A 21,585-nucleotide genomic window follows, 5' to 3' on the forward strand; every position below is an offset into this window, starting at 1 on the left:
TGTGAATGCCTTTTATCCTGGTTTTAATGCAAATGTATGTTGTTGGGGAATCCATTAAACTTTTCCCTTTGAGTTTGTACCTGCAATGGGGAGGTCATGTTTGCTGTCTTTTCTTTTCAGAGCTTCAGCGAATACCTTATCTGCTACTTCTTATAGCTATACTGATCACCTACGTTGAGATGGGAGCTGTTACCAGTTTTAAAGTTACTGCATTCTGAACAAGACAAATTTTGCTTTCTTAAAGTATGAAACAGAATAATGAGAAAAACTGTAACTGTGTTAAGGAGATGTCCAAGTTGGTTTTCCAAAATAAGCACCACATATGTAATGCAAGTTTTACTTCTAGGACAAATGAGTGCATGTTTTTAAGACTTGTGCAGAAACACCTTTTGGGTCTTCAGATATCACCTAAAAAGGCTTTGTTGTTAAAAAAAAAAAAAAAGTTATAACTTCACTGCAGAATCTAATGCTGAATGCTATTCCTTCATTGTGTAGATAGTTATTATAGGATTTTGTTATCTGTACTACACAGAACTTTAAACACAGGTTTTCGTTGCTCACTACAAGTTTTCCTAAATACACTGTGTTCAAAGGTCCTCTTCATATTTTTACAGGTGTAACTAAAAATTTACTGCTGCTTAATCATCTTTATATCATAGTGTTAAAACAACGCCTCTAGATTTATCTGTGTTCTATGCTTGTGTGTTGTTGTGGTTTTGTGGGTTTTTTTGTTTGTTTGCTTGTTGTTTGTTTGGGTGTTTTGTTTTGTTTTGTAGCGGTGGTGTTTTGTGGGGTTTTTTGTTTGTTTTTTTGTTTTTGTTTGTTTGTTTGTTTGTTTGTTTGTTTTATTCCAGATTACTTTTTCAGAGCCGATAATAACTATAATTTGTAGTCAGTGATAGGTTGTAACAGCATAAAATTCCATGGCTTTTGTGTAACATGATAGTCCATCTTTGAGTTCTAGCACTGCTGGAAACAGTTTCACCTGTGAAACAGAGTAATCAATTAGGTGCTCATCTTCTAGGTAGGACTGACAAGAAAGGGAGTATTTCAGAATGAAAAGCTGTATCCAGATTGTGCTGGCTCACTGAGCCAACTTCTGATGTTTCTCAGAGTTTTCTGGGCAGCACAGCAGAGCTACTCACCAATACTTTTTGGTACAGCTGAAAACTGTACACAAAAAGGGAGTATCAATTTTAAACATTTGTTTAAATCCTTCATGTATAGGACTTCTGCAAAGACAAAATTGGCAAACCTTTGAGAAAAAAAGCTTGTGAATATTAACTCATCAAGAAGACTTTAGAGTTCAGCTCAAATTTATTTCCAAAATAACAGTCTGTTGATGCTGGGACAGACATACTGTTGTACTTATGGAAATCAGTGGGGCAAGCAGCTGTGCTGCAAGGAAATAACTGGAGTAAAAGCATATTTCCTTTGGAAAGGAAAAGGCTGAAACTCAGCTTGCTTACTACAGATTGTGCTTTTGTAAAGATAACTATTGTGAAAGTCTGTAATTCCACAAATCTGAAATTTAGAATCACTCTCTTAGAGTTCCTGGTAGCAACTGCATTTGCATGTGGGAAGGCCAGAGTAATAACTGACTAAGCATCTTGCCTGTGCATACACTGCCAGGTTGATCAAGCATGTCATAACTTTCTCTGAAGTTCTCCAGCAAATTATGCCACATTTCAGAGAATTAAAGGATATATTTCATGGTTTATAGCAAGGAGATTATCTTGATTCTTTTCAACTGAAGTCTTTAAAGCTTCTCTTAAACTCTAAATTTAACTGAATTTGTAGAATAAACATATCTTTCATAAGAATACTACAATCTTCCTGGTTTTCCTCTTTTCTGCGATATTAGTGACTACCTCTTTTCAACTTAACTAGTCTACAAGAGGGACTAGCTGTCCCTCGTGGCATTAGAAGTATTTAAAGATATGTTGAGTTTGCAGGGGATCCATTGCAATATGCACTTTGTCCATTTAACTCTATATTTTTTTTTCTCCTTTCTGGACTGAACGGGTTGAGAGTTAGAACAATATTCCAGGCATTGTTTAGTCAGAAGCCAAAACCAAACTATATGTAACCAGTTAAATCCAATAGTCTAGGAAGATCTCTGTTCTCTAGCATGGATTGTTCCTACTTGCAGGGATGTTTTTAGGCATGGTGCATCTGTCCTATCCCAAAAAGTATATTGGGATATGTGTGGGCATTGTATGTACTCTCTGGGGCCTCTGCATTTGGTGTTAGTTTTTCAGAAGTAGATGTTAGATTAACTGCTATCGCTAGATGTTGGATAAACTGATATCAGTAGACAGCAGGAATTCAGCAGCTGCACGCCGGAGTCCTTTCTTGTGTTGATCTGTTACCAGTACAGTAGGAGACATTTTCAGCACACTGCTTTTCCTAGAGGCTGCTTGAGTTATTTTCTATTTTTGTCTTTGCCACCAAAGTAAATATTTTTATTCTTGCTCTCCTGGTTGTTCTTAAGCCTTCTCTGGATAATAAGAGTGAACTTTGTGTTGCACATCTAGTTCTTAGCAACAACAATAAACTTGACCAAATCTCCTAGTTTCATTGTACTTTAGTTCATCTGAAATATGATGCTTTGTCTGTTTGCAGATTTAGGAATGCATTGTTTAATTAGTTCACTTTTGAAAAATTACCTTGGCACATGTAAGTGTGTCACGGGGGAGTGATTTAGGATTCTGCTTACTGCAGAACAATATTTAGATTTCTCAAAGAAAAGTGTGACTTAAAAGGGTTTGGTGGCAGGTTCACTCTATTATTTACTGCATGGGGGAAATATGTCAAGCCTTCTTACCTTCTCTCCAGGACCCTGATACCCATTCAAAAAGCAAACTTTCAGGTGTCTTCTCTCCGGCGGCCTGTACCCGTTCGTGAAGCAAACTTTCACAGTATCACAGTATGTTTGGGATTGGAAGGGACCTCAAAAGATCATCTAGTCCAATCCCCCTGCTGGAGCAGGAACGCCTAGGTGAGGTCGCACAGGAACATGTCCAGGCGGGTTTTGAATGTCTCCAGGGAAGGAGACTCCACAACCCCCCTGGGCAGCCTGTTCCAGTGCTCTGTCACCCTTACTGAGAAGAAGTTTTTTCTCAAATTTAAGTGGAACCTCTTGTGTTCCAGCTTGATCCCATTACCCCTTGTCCTATCATTGTTGGCCACCGAGAAGAGCCTGGCTCCATTCTCATGGCACTCACCCTTTATATATTTATAAACATTAATGAGGTCACCCCTCAGTCTCCTCTTCTCCAAGCTAAAGAGACCTGGCGCCCTCAGCCTTTCTTCATAAGGGAGGTGCTCCACTCCCTTGATCATCTTTGTTGCCCTGTGCTGGACCCTCTCCAGCAGTTCCCTGTCCTTCTTGAACTGAGGGGCCCAGAACTGGACACAATATTCCAGATGTGGTCTCACCAGGGCGGAGTAGAGGGGAAGGAGGACCTCTCTCGATCTACTAACCACTCCCCTTGTAATACACCTGAGGATGCCATTGGCCTTCCTGGCCACAAGGGCACAGTGCTGGCTTCTGGTCATCCTGTTGTCCACCAGGACCCCCAGGTCCCTTTCCCCTACACTGCTCTCTAATATGTTATTTCTCAACCTATACTGGAACCTGGGGTTGTTCCTGCCCAGATGCAGGACTCTACACTTTCCCTTGTTAAATTTCATTAGGTTATTCCCCGCCCAACTCTCCAGCCTGTCCAGGTCCCGCTGGATGGCAGCACAGCCTTCTGGCATGTCAGCCACTCCTCCCAGCTTAGTGTCATCAGCAAACTTGCTGATAGTACACTCAATTCCCTCGTCCAAATTGTTAATGAATATATTGAATAATATTGGCCCCAGTACTGACCCCTGAGGCACTCCACTAGATACTGGCCTCCAACTAGACTCCGCAGCATTGACTACCACTCTCTGGCTTCTCTCCTTAAGCCAGTTTGCAACCCACCTCATTACTCTATTGTCTAGACCACACCTCCTCAACTTAGCTGTGAGGATGCTGTGGGAAACTGTGTCAAAGGCTTTACTGAAGTCAAGGTAGACCACATCCACCGCTCTGCCATCATCCATCCACCTTGTTACATTCTCATAAAAGGCTATGAGGTTGGTCAAGCATGACTTACCCTTGGTAAAGCCATGCTGACTGCCCCTAATAACCCTCTTATCCTTAATATGCCTTGAGATGGCACCAAGGATAAGCTGTTCCATTACTTTCCCAGGGACAGAGGTGAGGCTGACTGGTCTATAATTACCTGGGTCCTCCTTCTTGCCCTTTTTGAAGACTGGAGTGACATTTGCTTTCCTCCAGTCCTCAGGATTCTTTTCTCCCTGATAACTGTTTGCTCTGCAATCTATGTTTTAGAACTCTGGAAGCAAACTTTCAGGGGAGGCCTGATACCTGTTGCAGTGCAAAATTTTAGGATTCCTCTCTCCCTGATAACCATTCGTTCTGGAGTCTGTGGTTTGCTCCGAAGGCAAATTTTCAGGGGAGGCCCATACCCATTTGCAAAAGCAAACTTTTAGGTGTTCCCTCCCTGATAACCGTTCACTCTGGAGTCTATATTTTAGACCTCTAGAGGCAAACTTTCAGGTGAGGCTTGATAACCATTTGCAGAGCAGAATTTCAGGAGACAAAATTCTCAGAAATAAAAATAAATAAATAATGGAGTAGGATAGCAGGAGGGCTGGCTCAAGCTGTGTACCTGCATAGAGGTCCCACCTGAGCATAGAAAGCCATAGACTTTTTATATCTTTACAGACCATTCATACCATGATTCAGTCCAATAGCAATATTTCACTTTGAGGTCTTCTTGCTTCTCGTTGGATCTTTTTCACTGATCTCATATGTGCCTTTGTTTTGTTTAGCTGCAGACATTGTTTATGGTCCACAGCCTTGCAGGTACTGTTTTGTCTGAATAAATAATTTTCTTCTCAGTGAGAATTGCTGTGTTTTGCAACTATACAAAACACCTTAACGTTTTAATACAATAAATTGAGTTGGCTTAAATTTCAATGCATATGTTCAAAAGCAACGACAGCGAAATCCAAAAGCAGTCCCCTGACACCCCAATTCATAAAAGTGAGGTTCTTTATGCAGCACTGCATTTATTTCACTTGCCGATCTTGCTCCATTTTACTCTGAGTACTGCTTTATTTTTTGTGAAGTATTTGCAAAAGTAGACTCCTCTAGCATTCTTTTATTGATTTTTATAAAGATGAGAGGTCAATGAATAGCAATAAGGAATAAAATAAATTGTGGCTCTAGTTGCTGCAGCAATTGGATAGCTTGAGGAAATAATTGATACCGATGTAATATGAGTTCTCATGCTTTTCAGCATCTCTGGAGAGCGATTCCAAATAGCACTTCATCAACAGCTGATTAATAAAGTGATTGAAAGGGATTCAATGGGATTTGTTATAATCAAAACAGCAACTTGATTACAAATTTGAAAATGGTGAGGGTTACACTAACAAAGAGATAAATCAGATCACATGCACATAGACATGCACACTAGTATATAGATAAAAACACATCAATACAAATTTATAAATCATGCTCACACACATGCGCAGTAATCCATGGATATTTGAATACATGTGGAGGTATACTTATGGTCAAAATTTCCCTCTCGAGTTTAGCGCATTACTCACTTTAATAAATTGGCATTTTCAGTGTGCACTCATTGCATCTCAAGATTGCATCTTCATCCATGGCTTCGCAGTGTCCATTAGTTGCAAGATGACTCTGAGAGATGTCCCACCTCAGAGGGAGATGTAAGGTGACAGCCTGCTGTGACCCTGCAGAGCTCAACAGGCCTCACTTAGGATTACTTTTTATAGGGTCGTGAGATCATTGACTTCAGTTAGTGTTTTTCCACTTTGGCCACACTTAGGATGAGGTAATATTCTGGTGTTTTCCACCATTTGTCTACATCCAGAACTTTTCAGATTGTATAGTTCTGGTATCTTGCTCGGGATGTTGATCCAGGTAGCAGATGAGCCACAGGTACACCAGGCTCTCAGGAGCAGAAAGGGGGTCTTTTCCCACATGGCAGGAGCTCCAAGAGCGTGGAGGGAGTGCCTCAGTGCTCCAACTCATTACACTTGCATAATGAGAGTTTTTCTCCCCAATATGCCCATTTCTTTATGGCCAGAGCTAAGGACTGGAATATAATCAGGGAACCTGAATCTCTCTTTTTGTTTAGCCCAAGGCTAAGAGCTTTCCCTTTGTGCCCATATTGGGATAGATGAGGAAAATTATTTTGAAAGATATGTTCAAGCAGGTTCTATGGAATGATATAGGGCATACTTCTAACAGTGCTTCTCTCCCTCCCGCCAAATCCATTGCAGCAGAGAATCCTGTGGGTGCAATCCCTTGGGCGGTGATGAGGGGATCTCGGTCTCCTACCCTCTTTCAGGCATGTGTGTGTGTGTGAACTGAGCTCGGGAGTTACCCCTTCATGGATGTAGTCAAAAGGTGAGAGTAAAGGGCTCACAGAGGGCTATATCCTGTTTATAGGTTGTAGCTGTATACCCTTCCACGAACTTTAAGGCAAAGAATGGGAAAGAGATAAGCCACTGAAGTAAATGGAAAACTACTCAGATTATTTTCGTCAGTATTCATCTTGATGGTGTGCTTTTCAGCTAATGTGGTATTTAGATAAAAGTGGAACTTCTGTCATATGAGCAAATGTACTTTCCTCATACCTTAAATTCCTCTTTGAGATAAGGATTGCAATTTCCCTGTGTTTCCCCTTCTGTTCTTAAAACTCTCCAGGGCACATAATTATTTGGAGGAGTGTGATGCTGGTGGGCAAGGGACTCCAACCATCAAGGACTCAGGTATAAAGAACATACTGGAGCATTTTAAGGGAGAGCATGGTGGAAAGGATATAATTAAACTTGTACACTAAGGGATAGCTGAAAATTTTCAGCTTTAACCAGTAAGCTTTTCATCAATTATGGGTACTCATGTGCCTCTTTACACTGTAGTGCCCAAGTGCTATACTGTAACCGTACGTAACTGTTTTAAGAGTGTTTATTTTCCAAGCATCATTATAAAGTAAGGAAGTATTTTTATCCCCTCTTTTTTTTTAGTTCTTAATCTAAAATAGAACCTTATCTGCATGAGTAGCTATAGTAGTATTAAGCTGTGAGTCTGTGCTGTTGTAGTTAAAATGACATGGCTATCCAACAACAAGAAATAAGGCACTCTTGTTACAGAGCAAGAGTGTATTTTATTAGATTTAGCAGAGAGTTTGAAGGTTTTTTGAGCTAATCCAGAAAGAAACTGGTTTTCTTCCTGTATATATGTCTGACACAGGAGGTTTTATCAGTGCAATTATAGCAGTGACTCAAAATGACTTGAGAATGTTAGGCAGTAAGCTGGTGGTACATAAGGGAGGTAGACTATCTTCTATTGAATGCTCAGAGAGGACATATAAGAAAGGTGAGCTTAGCCTCTGTGGAGTAGCAGCAGGACTGTGGATCTACCAGTCATCAGCAAAATAAGAAGAATCACAGAATAGTTTGGATTGGAAGGGACCTTTAAAATTCATGTATTCCAACCTCCCTATCATGAGCCAGAACATCTTCAACCAGATCAGGTTGCTCAGAGCCCTGTCCAGCCTGGCCTTGAATCACACAGAATAACAGAATGTTTGGCATTGGAAGGGACCTCAAAAGATCATCTAGTCCAATCCCCCCGCCGGAGCAGGAACACCTAGATGAGGCTACACAGGAAGGTGTCCAGGCGGGTTTTGAATGTCTCCAGAGAAGGAGACTCAAACTCCCTGGGCAACCTGTTCCAGTGCTCTGTTACCCTCACTGAGAAGAAGTTTCTTCTCAAATTTAAGTGAAACCTCTTGTGTTCCAGTTTGAACCCATTACCCCTTATCTTACCATTGGTTGTCACCGAGAAGAGCCTGGCTCCATCCTCCTGACACTCACCCTTTGTATGTTTGTAAACATTAATAAGGTCACCCCTCAGTTTCCTCTTCTCCAAGCTAAAGAGACCCAGCTCCCTCAGCCTTTCCTCATAGGGGAGATGCTCCACTCCCTTCATCATCTTTGTTGCCCTGCGCTGGACTCTCTCCAGCAGTTCCCTGTCCTTCTGGAACTGAGGGGCCCAGAACTGGACACAATACTCCAGGTGTGGTCTCACCAGGGCAGAGTAGAGGGGAAGAAGAACCTCTCTCCTACTCTCCTACTAACCACACCCTTTTAATATACCCCAGGATGCCATTGGCCACAAGGGCCCAGTGCTGGCTCATGGTCATCCTGCTGTCCACCAGGACCCCCAGGTCCCTTTCTCCTACACTGTTCTCTAACAGGTCATTTCCCAACTTATACTGGAACCTGGGGTTGTTCCTGCCCAGATGCAAGACTCTACACTTGCCCTTGTTATATTTCATTAAACTTTTCCCCGCCCAACTCTCCAGCCTGTCCAGGTCTCTGGATGGCAGCACAGCCTTCTGGCGTGTCAGCCACTCCTCCCAGCTTGGTGTCATCAGCAAACTTGCTGATAGTACACTCTATTCCCTCATCCAAGTTGTTGATGAATATATTGAATAATACTGGCCTCAGTACTGACCCCTGAGGCACTCCACTAGATACTGGCCTCCAGCTAGATTCCACACCATTGACTACCACTCTCTGGCTTCTCTCCTTAAGCCAGTTCCCAGTCCACCTCACTACCCGATCATCCAGACCACAATTCCTCAGTTTAGCTGTGAAGATGCTGTGGGAGACTGTGTCAAATGCTTTACTGAAGTCAAGGTAGACCACATCCACTGCTCTGCCATCATCTATCCACCTCGTTATGTCCTCATAAAATGCTATGAGTTTGTTCAAGCATGACTTCCCCTTGGTAAAGCCATGTTGATGTCCCCTAATTACCCTCTTATCCTTGATATGCCTTGAGATGGCACCAAGGAGAAATCTTTCCATCAGTTTCCCAGGGATGGAGGTGAGGCTGACTGGTCTATAGTTACCCGGGACCACCTTCTTACCCTTTTTGAAGACTGGAGTGACATTTCCTTTCCTCCAGTCCTCAGGAACCTCTCCCATTTCCCAAGACTTGGCAAAGATGATGGAGAGTGGTCTAGCAATGACCTCAGCCAGCTCCAAGGATGGGGCATCTACCACCTCTGTGGGGCAACCTGTTCCACCACCTTCATTGTAAAAGATTCTTTCCTCGTGTTTAGCCTGAATCTCCCCTCCTTTAGTTTAAAACCATTACCCTTTGTCATATTGCAACAGGCTCTGCTAAAGTATCTGTCCCCATATTTCTTGTAGGCCACTTTTACATACTGAATGGCCGCAATAAGTTCTCTCTGGAGCCTGCTCTTCTCCAGGCTGAACAACCCAAACTCTCTCAGACTTTCCTCATAGCAGAGGTGTTCCAGCCCTCCGATCATCTTGACGGCCCCCTCTGGCCCTTCTCCAACAGGTTCCATGTCTTTCCTGTACTGAGGGCTCCAGAGCTGGACACAGTACTCCAGGTGGTGTCTCACCAGGGCAGAGTAGAGGGGCAGAATCACCTCCCTCCACTTGCTGTCTATGCTCCTTTTGATGCTGCACACATTGCTGACTCATGTTCATTCTTTCATCTACCAGTTCAGGACCTTGCGCTTGTTGAACCTCATGAAGTTCGCATGGGCCCACTTCTTGAGCTGGTCCTGGTCCGTATGGATGTCATCTCTGTCCCTCAGGCATGTCAACTGCACCTCTCATCTTGGTATCATCCACAGACTTGCTAAGGATGCGCTCAATCCCACTGTTTATATCACTGATAAAGATATTAAACAGTACTGGTCCCAATACAGGTCCTTGAGGGACACCACTTGTCACTGGTGTCCATCCAGACACTGAGCCATTGACCACCACCCTCTGTTTGCAACCATCCAGCCAGTTCCTCATCCAGCAAATAGTCCACCCATCAAATCCATACCTCTCCAATTTAGAGAGAAGGACGTTCTGGAGGACCATGTCAAAGGCTTTACAGAAGTCCAGATAGATGCCATCCATAGCCCTTCCTTTGTCCACTGATGTAGTTACTCCATCGTAGAAGGCCACTAGTTTGGTCAGGCAGGACTTGCCCTTGGTGAAGCCATGCTGGCTGTCTCGAATCACCTCCCTGTCCTCCATGTGCCTTAGCGTAGCTTCTAGGAGGATCTGTTCCATGATCTTCCCAGACACAGAGGAGAGGATGACAGGTTGGTAGTTCCTGGGGTCCTCCTTTCTACCCTTTTTAAAAATGGGTGTGATGTTTCCCTTTTTCCAGTCACCAGGGATTCCACCTGAGTGCTATGACTTCTGAAATATCATGGAGAGTGGCTTGGCAACTACATTGGCCAGTTCCCTCAGGACTCTGGGATGCATCTCGTCAGGTCCCACAGATTTATGTATGTTTAGGTTCCTCAAGTGCTCACAAACCTGATCCTAACTTGCAGTGGGAAGGACTTTGCTTCCCCAGTACCTGCCTTGCAGTTCATCCACTCGAGAAGTGTGGGAAGAGAGCTTGCCAGTGAAGAGTGAGGCAAAGAAGTTGTTGAGTATCTCAGCCTTCTCCTCATCCATTGTCACCAGTTTGTCAGTCTTGCTCATCAGGGAAGGTACGCTTTCTTTGGCCTTCCTTTTATATTTGACATACCTGTAGAAGCCCTTCTTGTTATTCTTTGCATCCCTTGCCAAGTTCACTTCCAGCTGTGCCTTGACTTTCCTGACCCCATGTCTGCACAACCGGGCAGTGTCCCTGTACTCCTTCCAGGATACCCGTCCCTGCTTCCAATGCCTGTGCATTTCCTTCTTGCCCTTTAGTTTGACCAGCAGGTGTCAACACAGCCATGCCAGCCTCTTTCCTTCCTTACCCAGTTTCTTAGACCTTGGGATCAAGAGCTCTTGTACTTTATGGAAAGCGTCCTTAAAGATCTGCCAGCTCTGTTCTGCTTCCTTGTCCCTAAGGGAAGTTGGCTTTCCTAAAATTCAGGGTCCTGACTTTACTGTTTTCCTGGATTACATTCCTCAGGACTGCAAACTCCATGAGTCCATGATCATCTTAGCCCAGGCTGCCTCCAGTCTTGACGTCACTGATAAGCTCTTGCATTGGTGACCATCAGGCCCAGTATCACATCCCCCCTGGTAGGGCTGTCTATTACCTGGCTGAGGAAGTTGTCTTCAGTGCACTCCAGGAGTCTCCTGGGTTGCCTACCGCTCACCATGCTACTTTTCCAGCAGGTGCTGGGGTGTTTGATGTCCCCCAGCAGGATGAGAGCCTGTGAGCGTGATGCCTCCTGTAGCTGGAATAAGAAGGCTTCATCAATAATCTCCTACTGATCGGGTGGCCTGTAGTAGACATGAACCACAAGGTTTCCTTTGCTGCTTTGGTCTCTGATTTTTACCCATAAGCTTTCAACCTGCTCGTGGCTATTCTTCAGAGACAGCTCTTCATACTCTGTCCACCTCTTGATATAGAGGGCAACCCCTCCACCCTTCCTTGCCTGTCCCTTCTGAACAGCCTGTAGCCATCGATCGCCACACTCCAGTCATGAGATCCATCCCATGACGTTTCAGTAAAGGCCACTAGGTCATAGCCTTCTAGCAGTACTCTTGTTTGTTGGCCATGCTGCGTGCAGTGGCATAGAGGCACTTCAGCTGGGCTGTCGGCTGTGTCACCTTCTCAGAGGAACGCCCCTTAATTTCTTTGGGTCCAGTAGGCAGTTAATGTCTGCTGTGGTTAAAAAGGAGTGAGGGGAGGGCAAAATTGAGCCATAATCTGTATTTTAAAGTAACTATATTTTAAAGTAACTGTATAAGCAAACTGAAATGGGTTGTTTCCACTTTATTAACTGTCTCTTATAGTTATGGAAGTAGCAAATCAGAGTTTAGGTTTTTAAAAGTTTCTGCATCTTGATGGCTTGCTAGTTAAAAGGAGATTACACCAAAATGTAAACCATATATCTGGTTTTTATAGTTTGGAAAGCTAAGAGAAATCATTACTGAGTAGATAACAGAGTTTATTAGTGTTGGTTTTGATTTTATGGCAGGAACAGCCTATCTGATCCTGGAAAACTGACCTAAGCATCAGCAAGCATCTGCCTGAATCAGGGAGATCTATTTGACTTACAAATTCAAGGCAAAGTGATTTTAGATTCTTCTAAAGATTAGATTTGCATAAATATTAGTTAAAAGCTGTTCTGCAAACTTGAAACCATCCATCAAGTTATGAACAGAAAGTAGTGCTGAATGTTGAATCAGATCTGTGCCTTGCCATTATTTTTTCAAGCCATATGTGAAGAAAGGAAATACTATTCCACTAGATATTTGCACAACTCTTTCTAATATATGTGGCGAAACCCTTTGAGAAGCTTCCTAGATTCAAATAGAATAGGGGAGGAGGTTTACAGACTAATTCATTTTTAGCTAAGATTCTCTGGCTGGTTAACTGTATTATATTTTGTCAAGAATTACTTGGTGAGAAACAAGCATCTTAATGGTTACTGGATATTCAGTAACAGCTGAAGATTCTTTAATATCTTCTCTAAGAAACCTTTTGATAATGACAATCAAACAAAAACAAGCATATATTCTTCCTCCAGCAAGCAACTAGTAAGTCATGAGCAGCATTCCATAGATTTGGAAAAGCACTGGAGAAGTGGTTGTTCATATATGCAGTTCTTCAAGATGAATTGTTGATGAACTATTCTTACAGTTTTCTGTGACTCGCCCTTCAGTTTCACTAATGTGGAGTTTATCAGCATTGTGATTCCCGTCACAGGTGAGTGATTTAAAGTGATTTCCTCCTGCAAAATAATGTTTAAATCACTCAAAGAAAAGTGCAACTTAAGAGAGTTTGATGGCAAGGTTCACTTTGTTATTTACTGCATGGAGGAAATATGCCAAGCCAGATGCTGCTTACCTTGCCTCCATGATTCAGTCCAATAGCAATATTGGAGTCTGGAGTCTTCTTGCTTCTCATGGGATCCTTTTCACTGATGTGAGATGGGCCTTTGTTTTGTTTAGCTGTAGATCTTGTTTATAGTCCATAGCCTTGAAGGTGCTGTTTTGTCTGAATGAATTCTTTTCTTCCTAGCAAAGTGCAGAACAGGCCCTATCTCACAGATGTCCATAATGTCTTTGTGTTAGCTTTGAAGTCGTCATTTTCTCCCCAGTCAATTCTGTTCTTCCCAGCAAAGTGCAGAACAAACCTTTTCTTGCAGATGTTCAGTGTAGTCTGTAGCCGCTTTTGGTAAATATGACCAGAACTTTACAGCACATAGCTTAAGGTTTCAGCAAATTCAGCTTACTAAGTAACATGAAGCAGACAGTATATTAAAAATCACACAACCTTATAATTCTAGGTGATTCATTTTATTTAGTATGCATTAAGCTAAATTACTCATATGAAACTTAAATTGGGCTCATCCACTGATCTGTGAGTAGTAAAAACCATCACCATACAGCCACCCTTGTTTAGCAGAGAGAGCTCAAAGTAGGCTCACCCAGGCTGTCATATTTATAGAATAAAGTGGTTGACTTGTAGTCATTTCATACAGTGGGAAAGGTATGCACAAGACTCCTTGCACACACAACTTATCAGTGTTCAGTGTGCTGTTCTGCTTCCTTGTGGGTTTCCTAAAAGGAGTTCTTGGCCTGGCTGCAGGTCAGGCCTTTACCTTCTCTGGAGCCTGGACCAAACTGCTGCTGGTTTGGCTGGTGGGGGTTGAGTGCATCTGCCACACTCCACCCCCTGACTACAGTCAACCCACTTTATTCACTCATAGAGTGGCAGTGTGGTTACCTCTTGCCTCTGTGTCATAAATATGTGGCCTATTGTAGATCAGTGGTGAGAGTCCAATTGTTTGATAAACTACTTGGTTTAAGTGTTAAATTAATAATATCTATATACAATGTTAGCATGCACACAAATTTGTGTCAAGCAAATAGCTTTAGCAATATAAAATATCACTATCAATTTTACTATTAGGGAATTTTTCACAACAAACAGGGTGTTTTTGCTTAATGTGTACCAGACTCTTATACATAAAATGATTGCAAGTAACAAGGACAACACTGTTAGAGCTACCAAAATCACAACTGGATGAAACATTAGGTTCAAAGTTCTTGTTGCCATTGGTGACCATCCCAATAAGGTCTCCCTCCGATAATACCTTTTACCCCCCTTCAGTCCCTCCAGGACATGATGTACCTTCACTTTCATCTTAGAGGAGGCTGCAAAACAAAAAGATGAAATAGACTGGTTTTAGCAGGGTCTGCTGGACAGGTTATCCCATTAGAAAGAAGGGAAAATCCATCGTGCACTAATTCTGCCTTTTGCACCACAGCTTTGCCTGCAGGAATCTCAAAGATGTATCATAAGGTGCCTTGATGACTTTTTCACAGGCCTGTTATCTAAACACAGACGTTCATCTTGTGATTTATGTGCTTTTCTATACCCCAGCTGCAGTCACTTGACCGTATTTACAGTTCTCCTCTTTACCATTCTTGTGCTGTTCCCACACATTCCACCCCCTCACTCAAGAGACAGCTTCTGCTGGGGCCGGCAAGGCTAGAGGTGTTCAATTGGGCTTGTGAGGTGTAGCAAAGAGCAATTTACAGGGGCACACAATAAACACATACAGAAAAAGGAATAAACATATCTCTACAAGAATGCTTTAAATCAGGTGTCCCATTCATCTTGTCAAGGAATTAAATGAGCCATTCAGCCAGGCATTATCAGTAGATTGTTTCATTTGATGCATTAAGTCCTGAAGATGTTAAATGTTGTCCCATAGTATATATTAGGCTGGTGCAAACCTAATTGTGGTTTTGGACCGTGAAATTTGAAACATTATAACTAGGTTCAAACACATCTTTATTAATCAAAATAGGAACCATTACAATCAACACGTTTTTGCCAACGAGAAATGAGTTTGTTTATTCCTGTAGTGTTAAAAATCTGTGATTCGGGATTCAACGAACACTGGGAAAGCATTTTCTGCATCCTGCTGGTTGTGGAAGCATTTTCCCTGCAAAAAGTTGTCAAGGTGCTCAAAGAGGTGGCAGTCAGTTGGCGAGAGGTCAGGTGAATATGGTGGATGAGGCAAATCTTCATAGCCCAATTCGTTCCACTTTGGAAGCATTGGTTGTGCAACGTGCGGTCGGGTGTTGTTGTGGAGAAGAATTGGGCCCTTTCTGTTGACCAATGCCGGCTGCAGGCATTGCAGTTTGCAGTGCATCTCATCGATTTGCTGAGCATCCTTCTCAGATGGAATGGTTTCTCTGGGATTCAGAAAGCTGTAGTGGATCAGACTGGCAGCAGACCACCAAACAGTAACCATGACCTTCTTTGGGTGCAAGTTTGGCTTTGGGAAGTGCTTTGGAGGTTCTTCTCAGTCCAACCACTGAGCTGGTTGTTGCTGGTTGTCCTATAAAATCCACTTTTCGTCACACGTCACAATCTGATGGAGAAATGGTTTGTTGTTGTTGCATAGAGTAAGAGAAGATGACACTTCAAAGCAACAATTTTTTGGATTTTTGGTCAGCTCATGAGGCATCCACTTATAAAGCTTTTTCACCTTTCCAATTTGCTTCAAACACTGAACAACCGCGTTGTTGATGTTGCGAGTTGTCTCCGCTGCTTTACAACCCATTTTGAACTCAAATATGAAAATTGCTCAAATTTCCTTTTTGTCTAACATCATTTCCATAGTCTAAAATAAATATAAAATAAGCAAGTAATAAGTCGGTAGCAAAAAAACATAAAGCAAAGAAAGCACATTAAAATTATGTATAACATAACCACATTTATTTAAGAATGTATACCAGAGATTTTCATATCCCCTAAAAATAGAAAAAGAGGGAAGCTTATACTGGCATCTGAAATATCTGTAACAGGAGAGATTGCAGTTTAAGCATTAGGTGAATTTAGCATTGGAGAACATGGAAAAATTGCTTTTTTTTTTTCATCATTGCCTAATTAACACTGTGGTAATTGACTTTTTTTTAAAGATTGAGTAGTGTTCTACCCCAGGAACAAAATCAATAAGGAAAGCAAGAATAGATATTCCTATGAGGTAGGAGAATAGCCTGTGATTTTTGTTCCTTGTTTCAGGGTTTTTTGGTTTTGTTTTTTTTTCTAAGGGTCTTCTTACTCTAAAATATATTACCTTTCAGCTTACTGAGATCTTCTTTGTGCACAGTATAAGGAAAATAAAGAGCAAATTCTGTTCTAACAGTTTGTCAAAGCAATGATCACAGTCTTAAAATTACATTATTAAACATTAAGGGATATTTTTGAAACTGAGTTTGAAATTGATTTGAATTAGAATTTGGTCTTGGAAATCTTGCCATGCTAGGTATACAATCCATTACTGATTTGTTTCCTTTTCTGATTTCCTCTGCAAGCAATCTGTCTTAGTTGTTATCCTGTTTTTAAATTTACTTGTCATTGTAGACTAGGAGAGGCTTAAAGATATATTTGTAGAAAATACTCCTGTTAGTGTAACCACATCTAGTCCTTCTAGCTCTTAAGCATCTGTATGAATCTTAATGCAACTTTTGTTCCTTTACTTGCAGCTGTTTTTTGGAATGTCTGTGACCAGATTTGCTGTAACTTATGCTCTGTGTCTTGTCCCACTGATTTCATTGAAAGTACCAACAGTGCATGAAACTGAGAATATGTGTTAAAAAAAAAACAGGACCTGAGGCCCTCTAGCGATTTTATCTATGGAAATTGTCTTAAAACATATATGTGCAAATTTATTCTAGTCTGGGGCTGAATGTAAGTTAACTCTCTTCAGACACCGTATAGGCATACAAAGAGACATGCAGTATTAGTGTGGGGACACCACTACTCAGATGTGGCTCTGCAACGTACAGATTAGACCTGACTGGCATCCAGTCAGCTGGTGGTACGCACAGAGGAACTTATCCATCCGTGCTATCATATTTCTATCTTTGCCCAGCCCACAAAGAATAATCATTTCACAGTGCCATGGTAAACCACACTGTGAAATGGTTTGTAGCATTTTTGAAAGCAATACTGAGAGTTTAGGTAACTTTGTCAGGTGGTGAATATTAAAGGATGGCAACTTAAAGTAAATAAATAAGAGTGACCACAGCATGGGGGAAGCAGGGACAAGGTGAGGTGCTTAATGCCTTCTTTGCCTCAGACTTTAATAGTAAGACCAGTTGTGCTCCAGGTACCCAGCCCCCTGAGCTGGAAGACAGGGATGGGGAGCAGAATGAAGCCCAAACAATCCAATGGGAAATGGTTAGCGACCTGCTACACCACTTAGATATGCACAGGTCTATGGGGCCAGATGGGATCCACCCAAGGGTTCTGAGGGAGCTGGCAGAGCTGCTCACCAAGCCACTTTCAATTATTTATCAGCAGTTCTGGCTAAGCAGGGAGATCCCAGTTTACTGGAAGTTAGCAAATGTGACGCCCATCTACAAGATGCCAGAAAGGGGGATCTGGGGAATTACAGTCCTGTCAGTCTGACATCGGTGCCGGGGAAGGTTATGGAGCAGATCATCCTGAGTGCTATCATGCAGCACATACAGGACAACCAAGCGATCAGGCCCAGTCAGCATGGGTTCATGAAAGGCAGGTCCTACTTGACCAACCTGATCTTCTGTGACAAGGTGACCTGCATAGTGGATGAGGGAAGGGCTGTGGATGGTGTCTATCTAGACTTCAGTAAAGGCTTTGATACTGTTTCCCACAGCGTTCTCCTGGAGAAAATCATGACAGTTCATGGCCTGGATGGGCGTACTCTTCGCTGGGTAAAATCTGGCTGAATGGCCAGGCCCAAAGAGTTGTGGTGAATGGAGTCAAATCCAGTTGGTGGTTGGTCACGAGTGGTGTTCCCCAGAGCTCAGTATTGGGGCCAGTTCTGTTTAATCTTTTTTTCAATGGCCTGGACGAGAGGATTGAGTGCACTCTTAGTAAGTTTGCAAATTGCACCAAGTTGGGCAGGTATGTTGATCTGCTGGAGTGTAGGAAGGCTCTGCAGATTCATCTGGACCAACTGGATTGATGGTCTGAGGACAATTGTATGAGGTTCAACAAGGCCAAATGCCGGGTCCTGCTTTTGGGTCACAACAACCCCAGACAATGCTACAGGCTTGGGGAAGAGTGGCTGGAAAGCTGCCTAGAGGAAAAGGACCTGAGGGTGATGATCAGCAGCCAGCTGAACATGATTCAGCAATGTGCCCAGGTGGCCAAGAAGGCCAACAGCATCCTGGCTTGTATCAGAAATAGCATAGCCAGCAGGACTAGGGAAGTGATTGTGCCACTGTACTCGGTACTAGTGAGACCCCACCTTGAATGCTGTGTTCACTTTTGGGCCCCTCACTACAGGAAAGACATTGAGGTGCTAGAGCGAATTCAGAGAAGGGCAACGAAGCTGGTGAAGGGTCTGGAGCACAACTCTTAGGAGGAGCGGCTGAGGGAACTGGGGCTGTTTAGCCTGGGGAAAAGGAGGCTGAGGGGAGACCTTATCACTGTCTACAACTACCTGAAAGGAGGTTGTAGCATGGAGGGTGTTGGTCTCTTCTCCCAAGTAGCAAGTGATAGGACAAGAGGAAATGGCCTCAAGTTGCACCAGGGGAGGTTTAGATTAGATATTAGGAAAAAATTCTTCTTGGACAGGGTTGTCAGGCATTGTAACAGGCTGCCCAGAAAAGTGGTGGAGTCACCATCCCTGGAGGTCTTTAAAAGACACCTAGATGAGGTTCTTGGGAACATGGTTTAGTGCCAGTGTTAGGTTAGCAGTTGGAATCAATGATCTTGATGGTCTTTTCCAACCAAAATAATTTTATGATTCTGTGAACTTTTGCTATGAGTTTTACTTTATAGATATTTTCCTACCTCAGTTTGAAAAACCCAGTATTTCAAGTTAAATATTTTTTAAAAACGCACTTAAATGGGATGACTTGTTAAACATTCCTGAAAATTATGGGAAGATAATTTTCTGATCATTAGTTTCATTGCTTATAGGCAGTTTTTATGGATTAAGAGATATGTGAAACCAGTAATCTATGAGACTTTAAAAAAAATTTTCTTTCTAGAAACTATTTTCTCATATTAAGGCTCTTCTGTTTCCAGTTAAAGTTGTTTGGGAGTGGGGGTAAGACTAAGCTTGGATTCAAAGATGGGATATTATTGTAAAAATGGAAATAAATTTTAGAGAGTTATGTTAGCGATATAGTGAATACAATTAAAAAGTGAGTTATCATCCAGAATATGATTTCTTGAAGGACTTTTTGTGTGTATAGCAACCAGCAGGTGATTTCCTCTCTATCTAAATAATATAATATGCCTTGGGAAGGAGAGAGAGGCATATATGACAAAGATATTTGTCCTGTTATTGGAAAAAGGTTAATAGTTTAGTATGATAAAATCTGTGCAACAGGTTCTTTGATAAATAAAGATAAGACATCATATAAACAAAACCCCAGGAAATACTTTAATTAATTTGGTTTCCTTTGTTTTCCTTTTGTTACTTGTAAAATATTTTGACTGTGAATCTCCTTCATACTGACTGCATGTGGGCCTAATCATAGTTTGAAACTGTGATGAGAATTGTGTGATGATTTCTATTTACCTCTGTGGAAAAGAAACCTGATGTGGTCCAGCTTTCTGTTTGTCTCTATTAAATGAAAATCTTTCAACTATACTTTGTAACAAAATCAAGCAAAAATTTGGTTTGCATTATGAAACTACTAGTAGGAGGTAACAAAAAATTGGGATGTCAGAGATTTGGTCTGTATTTAGGGATAAGACCCCAGAACTTCTGTCAGAGATTGTCTCTACCTACTGGAAAAGGTAATATTACTGTCTTATGTACACTAAACAATATGAATGAGAATAAACAGAACTGTTAATGAGGCATAATGAATCCTTAATTTTCCTACACTGTTAGAAAACCTGTTGAATTCAGAAGATGAACCAAAATAAGACTAAATTTTGTGGAAGCAGAGCAAGGATGTCTTTTTACAAAGGAAATTCACCAATTTGAATTTGTTTATGTGCCTGACAAAATATTTTATTGAAGGAGATATGTATGCAATTTATTATGTTAATTTTTAATTGCAGTGTGGACAATAAATGCAACTTTAAAAAAGACTCTTTAATACATCCATGTTTATCTAATTATGGTATCATTTGTTAGTGGATACATTGTAAGCTATTCCTGAGAAAGGACTGTAGTGTTGGGCCCTTATTATCTTCAGGTTCATATTTACTCTTCTTGCTCTCCATTAATAGGTAGCATAGATCAGTCAGTGTTAAAGGAGTTGCCTCCTGAGCTCCTGGCAGAAATTGAATCCACCATGCCACTTTGTGAACGTGTGAAAATGAACAAGCGCAAACGTAGTACAGTTAATGAGAAACCAAAATATGCTGAAATCAGTTCTGATGAAGACAATGACTGTGAAGAAGCTTTTGAATGTAAGTAGTACATAATTTTGTTCCTACTCTTAAAAAAGGCTAAGATTTTGCTTTTACAAAAAGATATACTTTTTTTGGTTGTTGTCTGCCCTAAAACATATGAAAACAAATTTGCTCTCCAGAAAACTACTTGGCCAAGAACCTTTTCTTCTCAAGAACCTTTTATTCTTTTAAAATAAAAATTACTTGATTTCAGTTTGTCACTCAATATGAAAAGCAGCTACTTATTAAATTTATTTCCCTAATTACCTTATGGGAAGCCACTGCCTAGATTTTTTTTTTAGTTGTGCAATGAAACATTTTTAGCCAATCAGATTAAAGAAAAATATCCTGTTAAGCAGCTCAGAAAACTTGCACAAAAAGCTATGCAAAGAAAATATTCCCTATATACATGTTAAATTTTTCTGAGTTTCATTGTTAAGAAAAGCAAAGTATCCCCTCTTGAATTTTTCTGACAAGATAAATTAAGAATGTTAGTGCCCAGAATTTTCTTAAAATATTTCTTCTATTATTTCCATGGTATATTGCTTGTAAAACTGAAATTATTGCTGATGGTTTCTCAAAATAGGATTTGCTGATGATACTATTTTTAATTAAGTGATTTCAAAGGAAGAGAAGAAGCTTGTAGTTAGATTTGCTGTGCGATCAGGTAAAGTTCGTAAGTCTAAAAAATTGTTATATGCTTCTAAGTTAGGAAGGGATTTCCTACTTGCAAATAAGAGTATAGTTTGTCTCTATGGTTGTTCAGTTAGCCAACACTGATAAGAAACTCCATTAAAATGGAGTGAATCAGTTTAGTCTGAGTAACATCTTAGCTGTGTTACCTATGCAGGGCTACGGAAGTGCCTATTGTTGTTAATCTGAGAAGGCATCTTGCTTATAATGACTTTTTTCCAAGTTTAGACTCTTTCCACCTTTGCTTATCTAAACATCTTACTGAACTTTTGTAAAACATAACCTTTTTCTTAGTCTTTCTTAGGGTCAAAAAGAGAAAGATTTATTTTTCCTGCTTTTTTAATGTTTCAAATTTTCGTCCAACAGATAGCAATGCATATGCACACATACACATAAAAAGTATAATAGCAGTGCCTCTGATCTTTATC

General features: G+C 41.3%; 1 protein-coding gene across 7 annotated transcripts in view; it reads left to right on the forward strand.

Annotated features, from left to right (window-relative positions):
• Positions 1 to 21,585, forward strand: part of LOC135577155 (nipped-B-like protein) — a 187,763-nt gene that overhangs the window by 119,044 nt on the left and 47,134 nt on the right. For all 7 annotated transcript variants that reach the window (XM_065044955.1, XM_065044954.1, XM_065044956.1 and 4 more), the window contains one exon: positions 20,300 to 20,482. In XM_065044955.1, the coding sequence (XP_064901027.1) occupies positions 20,300 to 20,482 (183 nt within the window). The remainder of the gene's footprint in view (positions 1 to 20,299; positions 20,483 to 21,585) is intronic.

Source organism: Columba livia, chromosome W, assembly GCF_036013475.1.
Source record: "Columba livia isolate bColLiv1 breed racing homer chromosome W, bColLiv1.pat.W.v2, whole genome shotgun sequence".
Lineage (NCBI taxonomy): Eukaryota > Metazoa > Chordata > Aves > Columbiformes > Columbidae > Columba > Columba livia.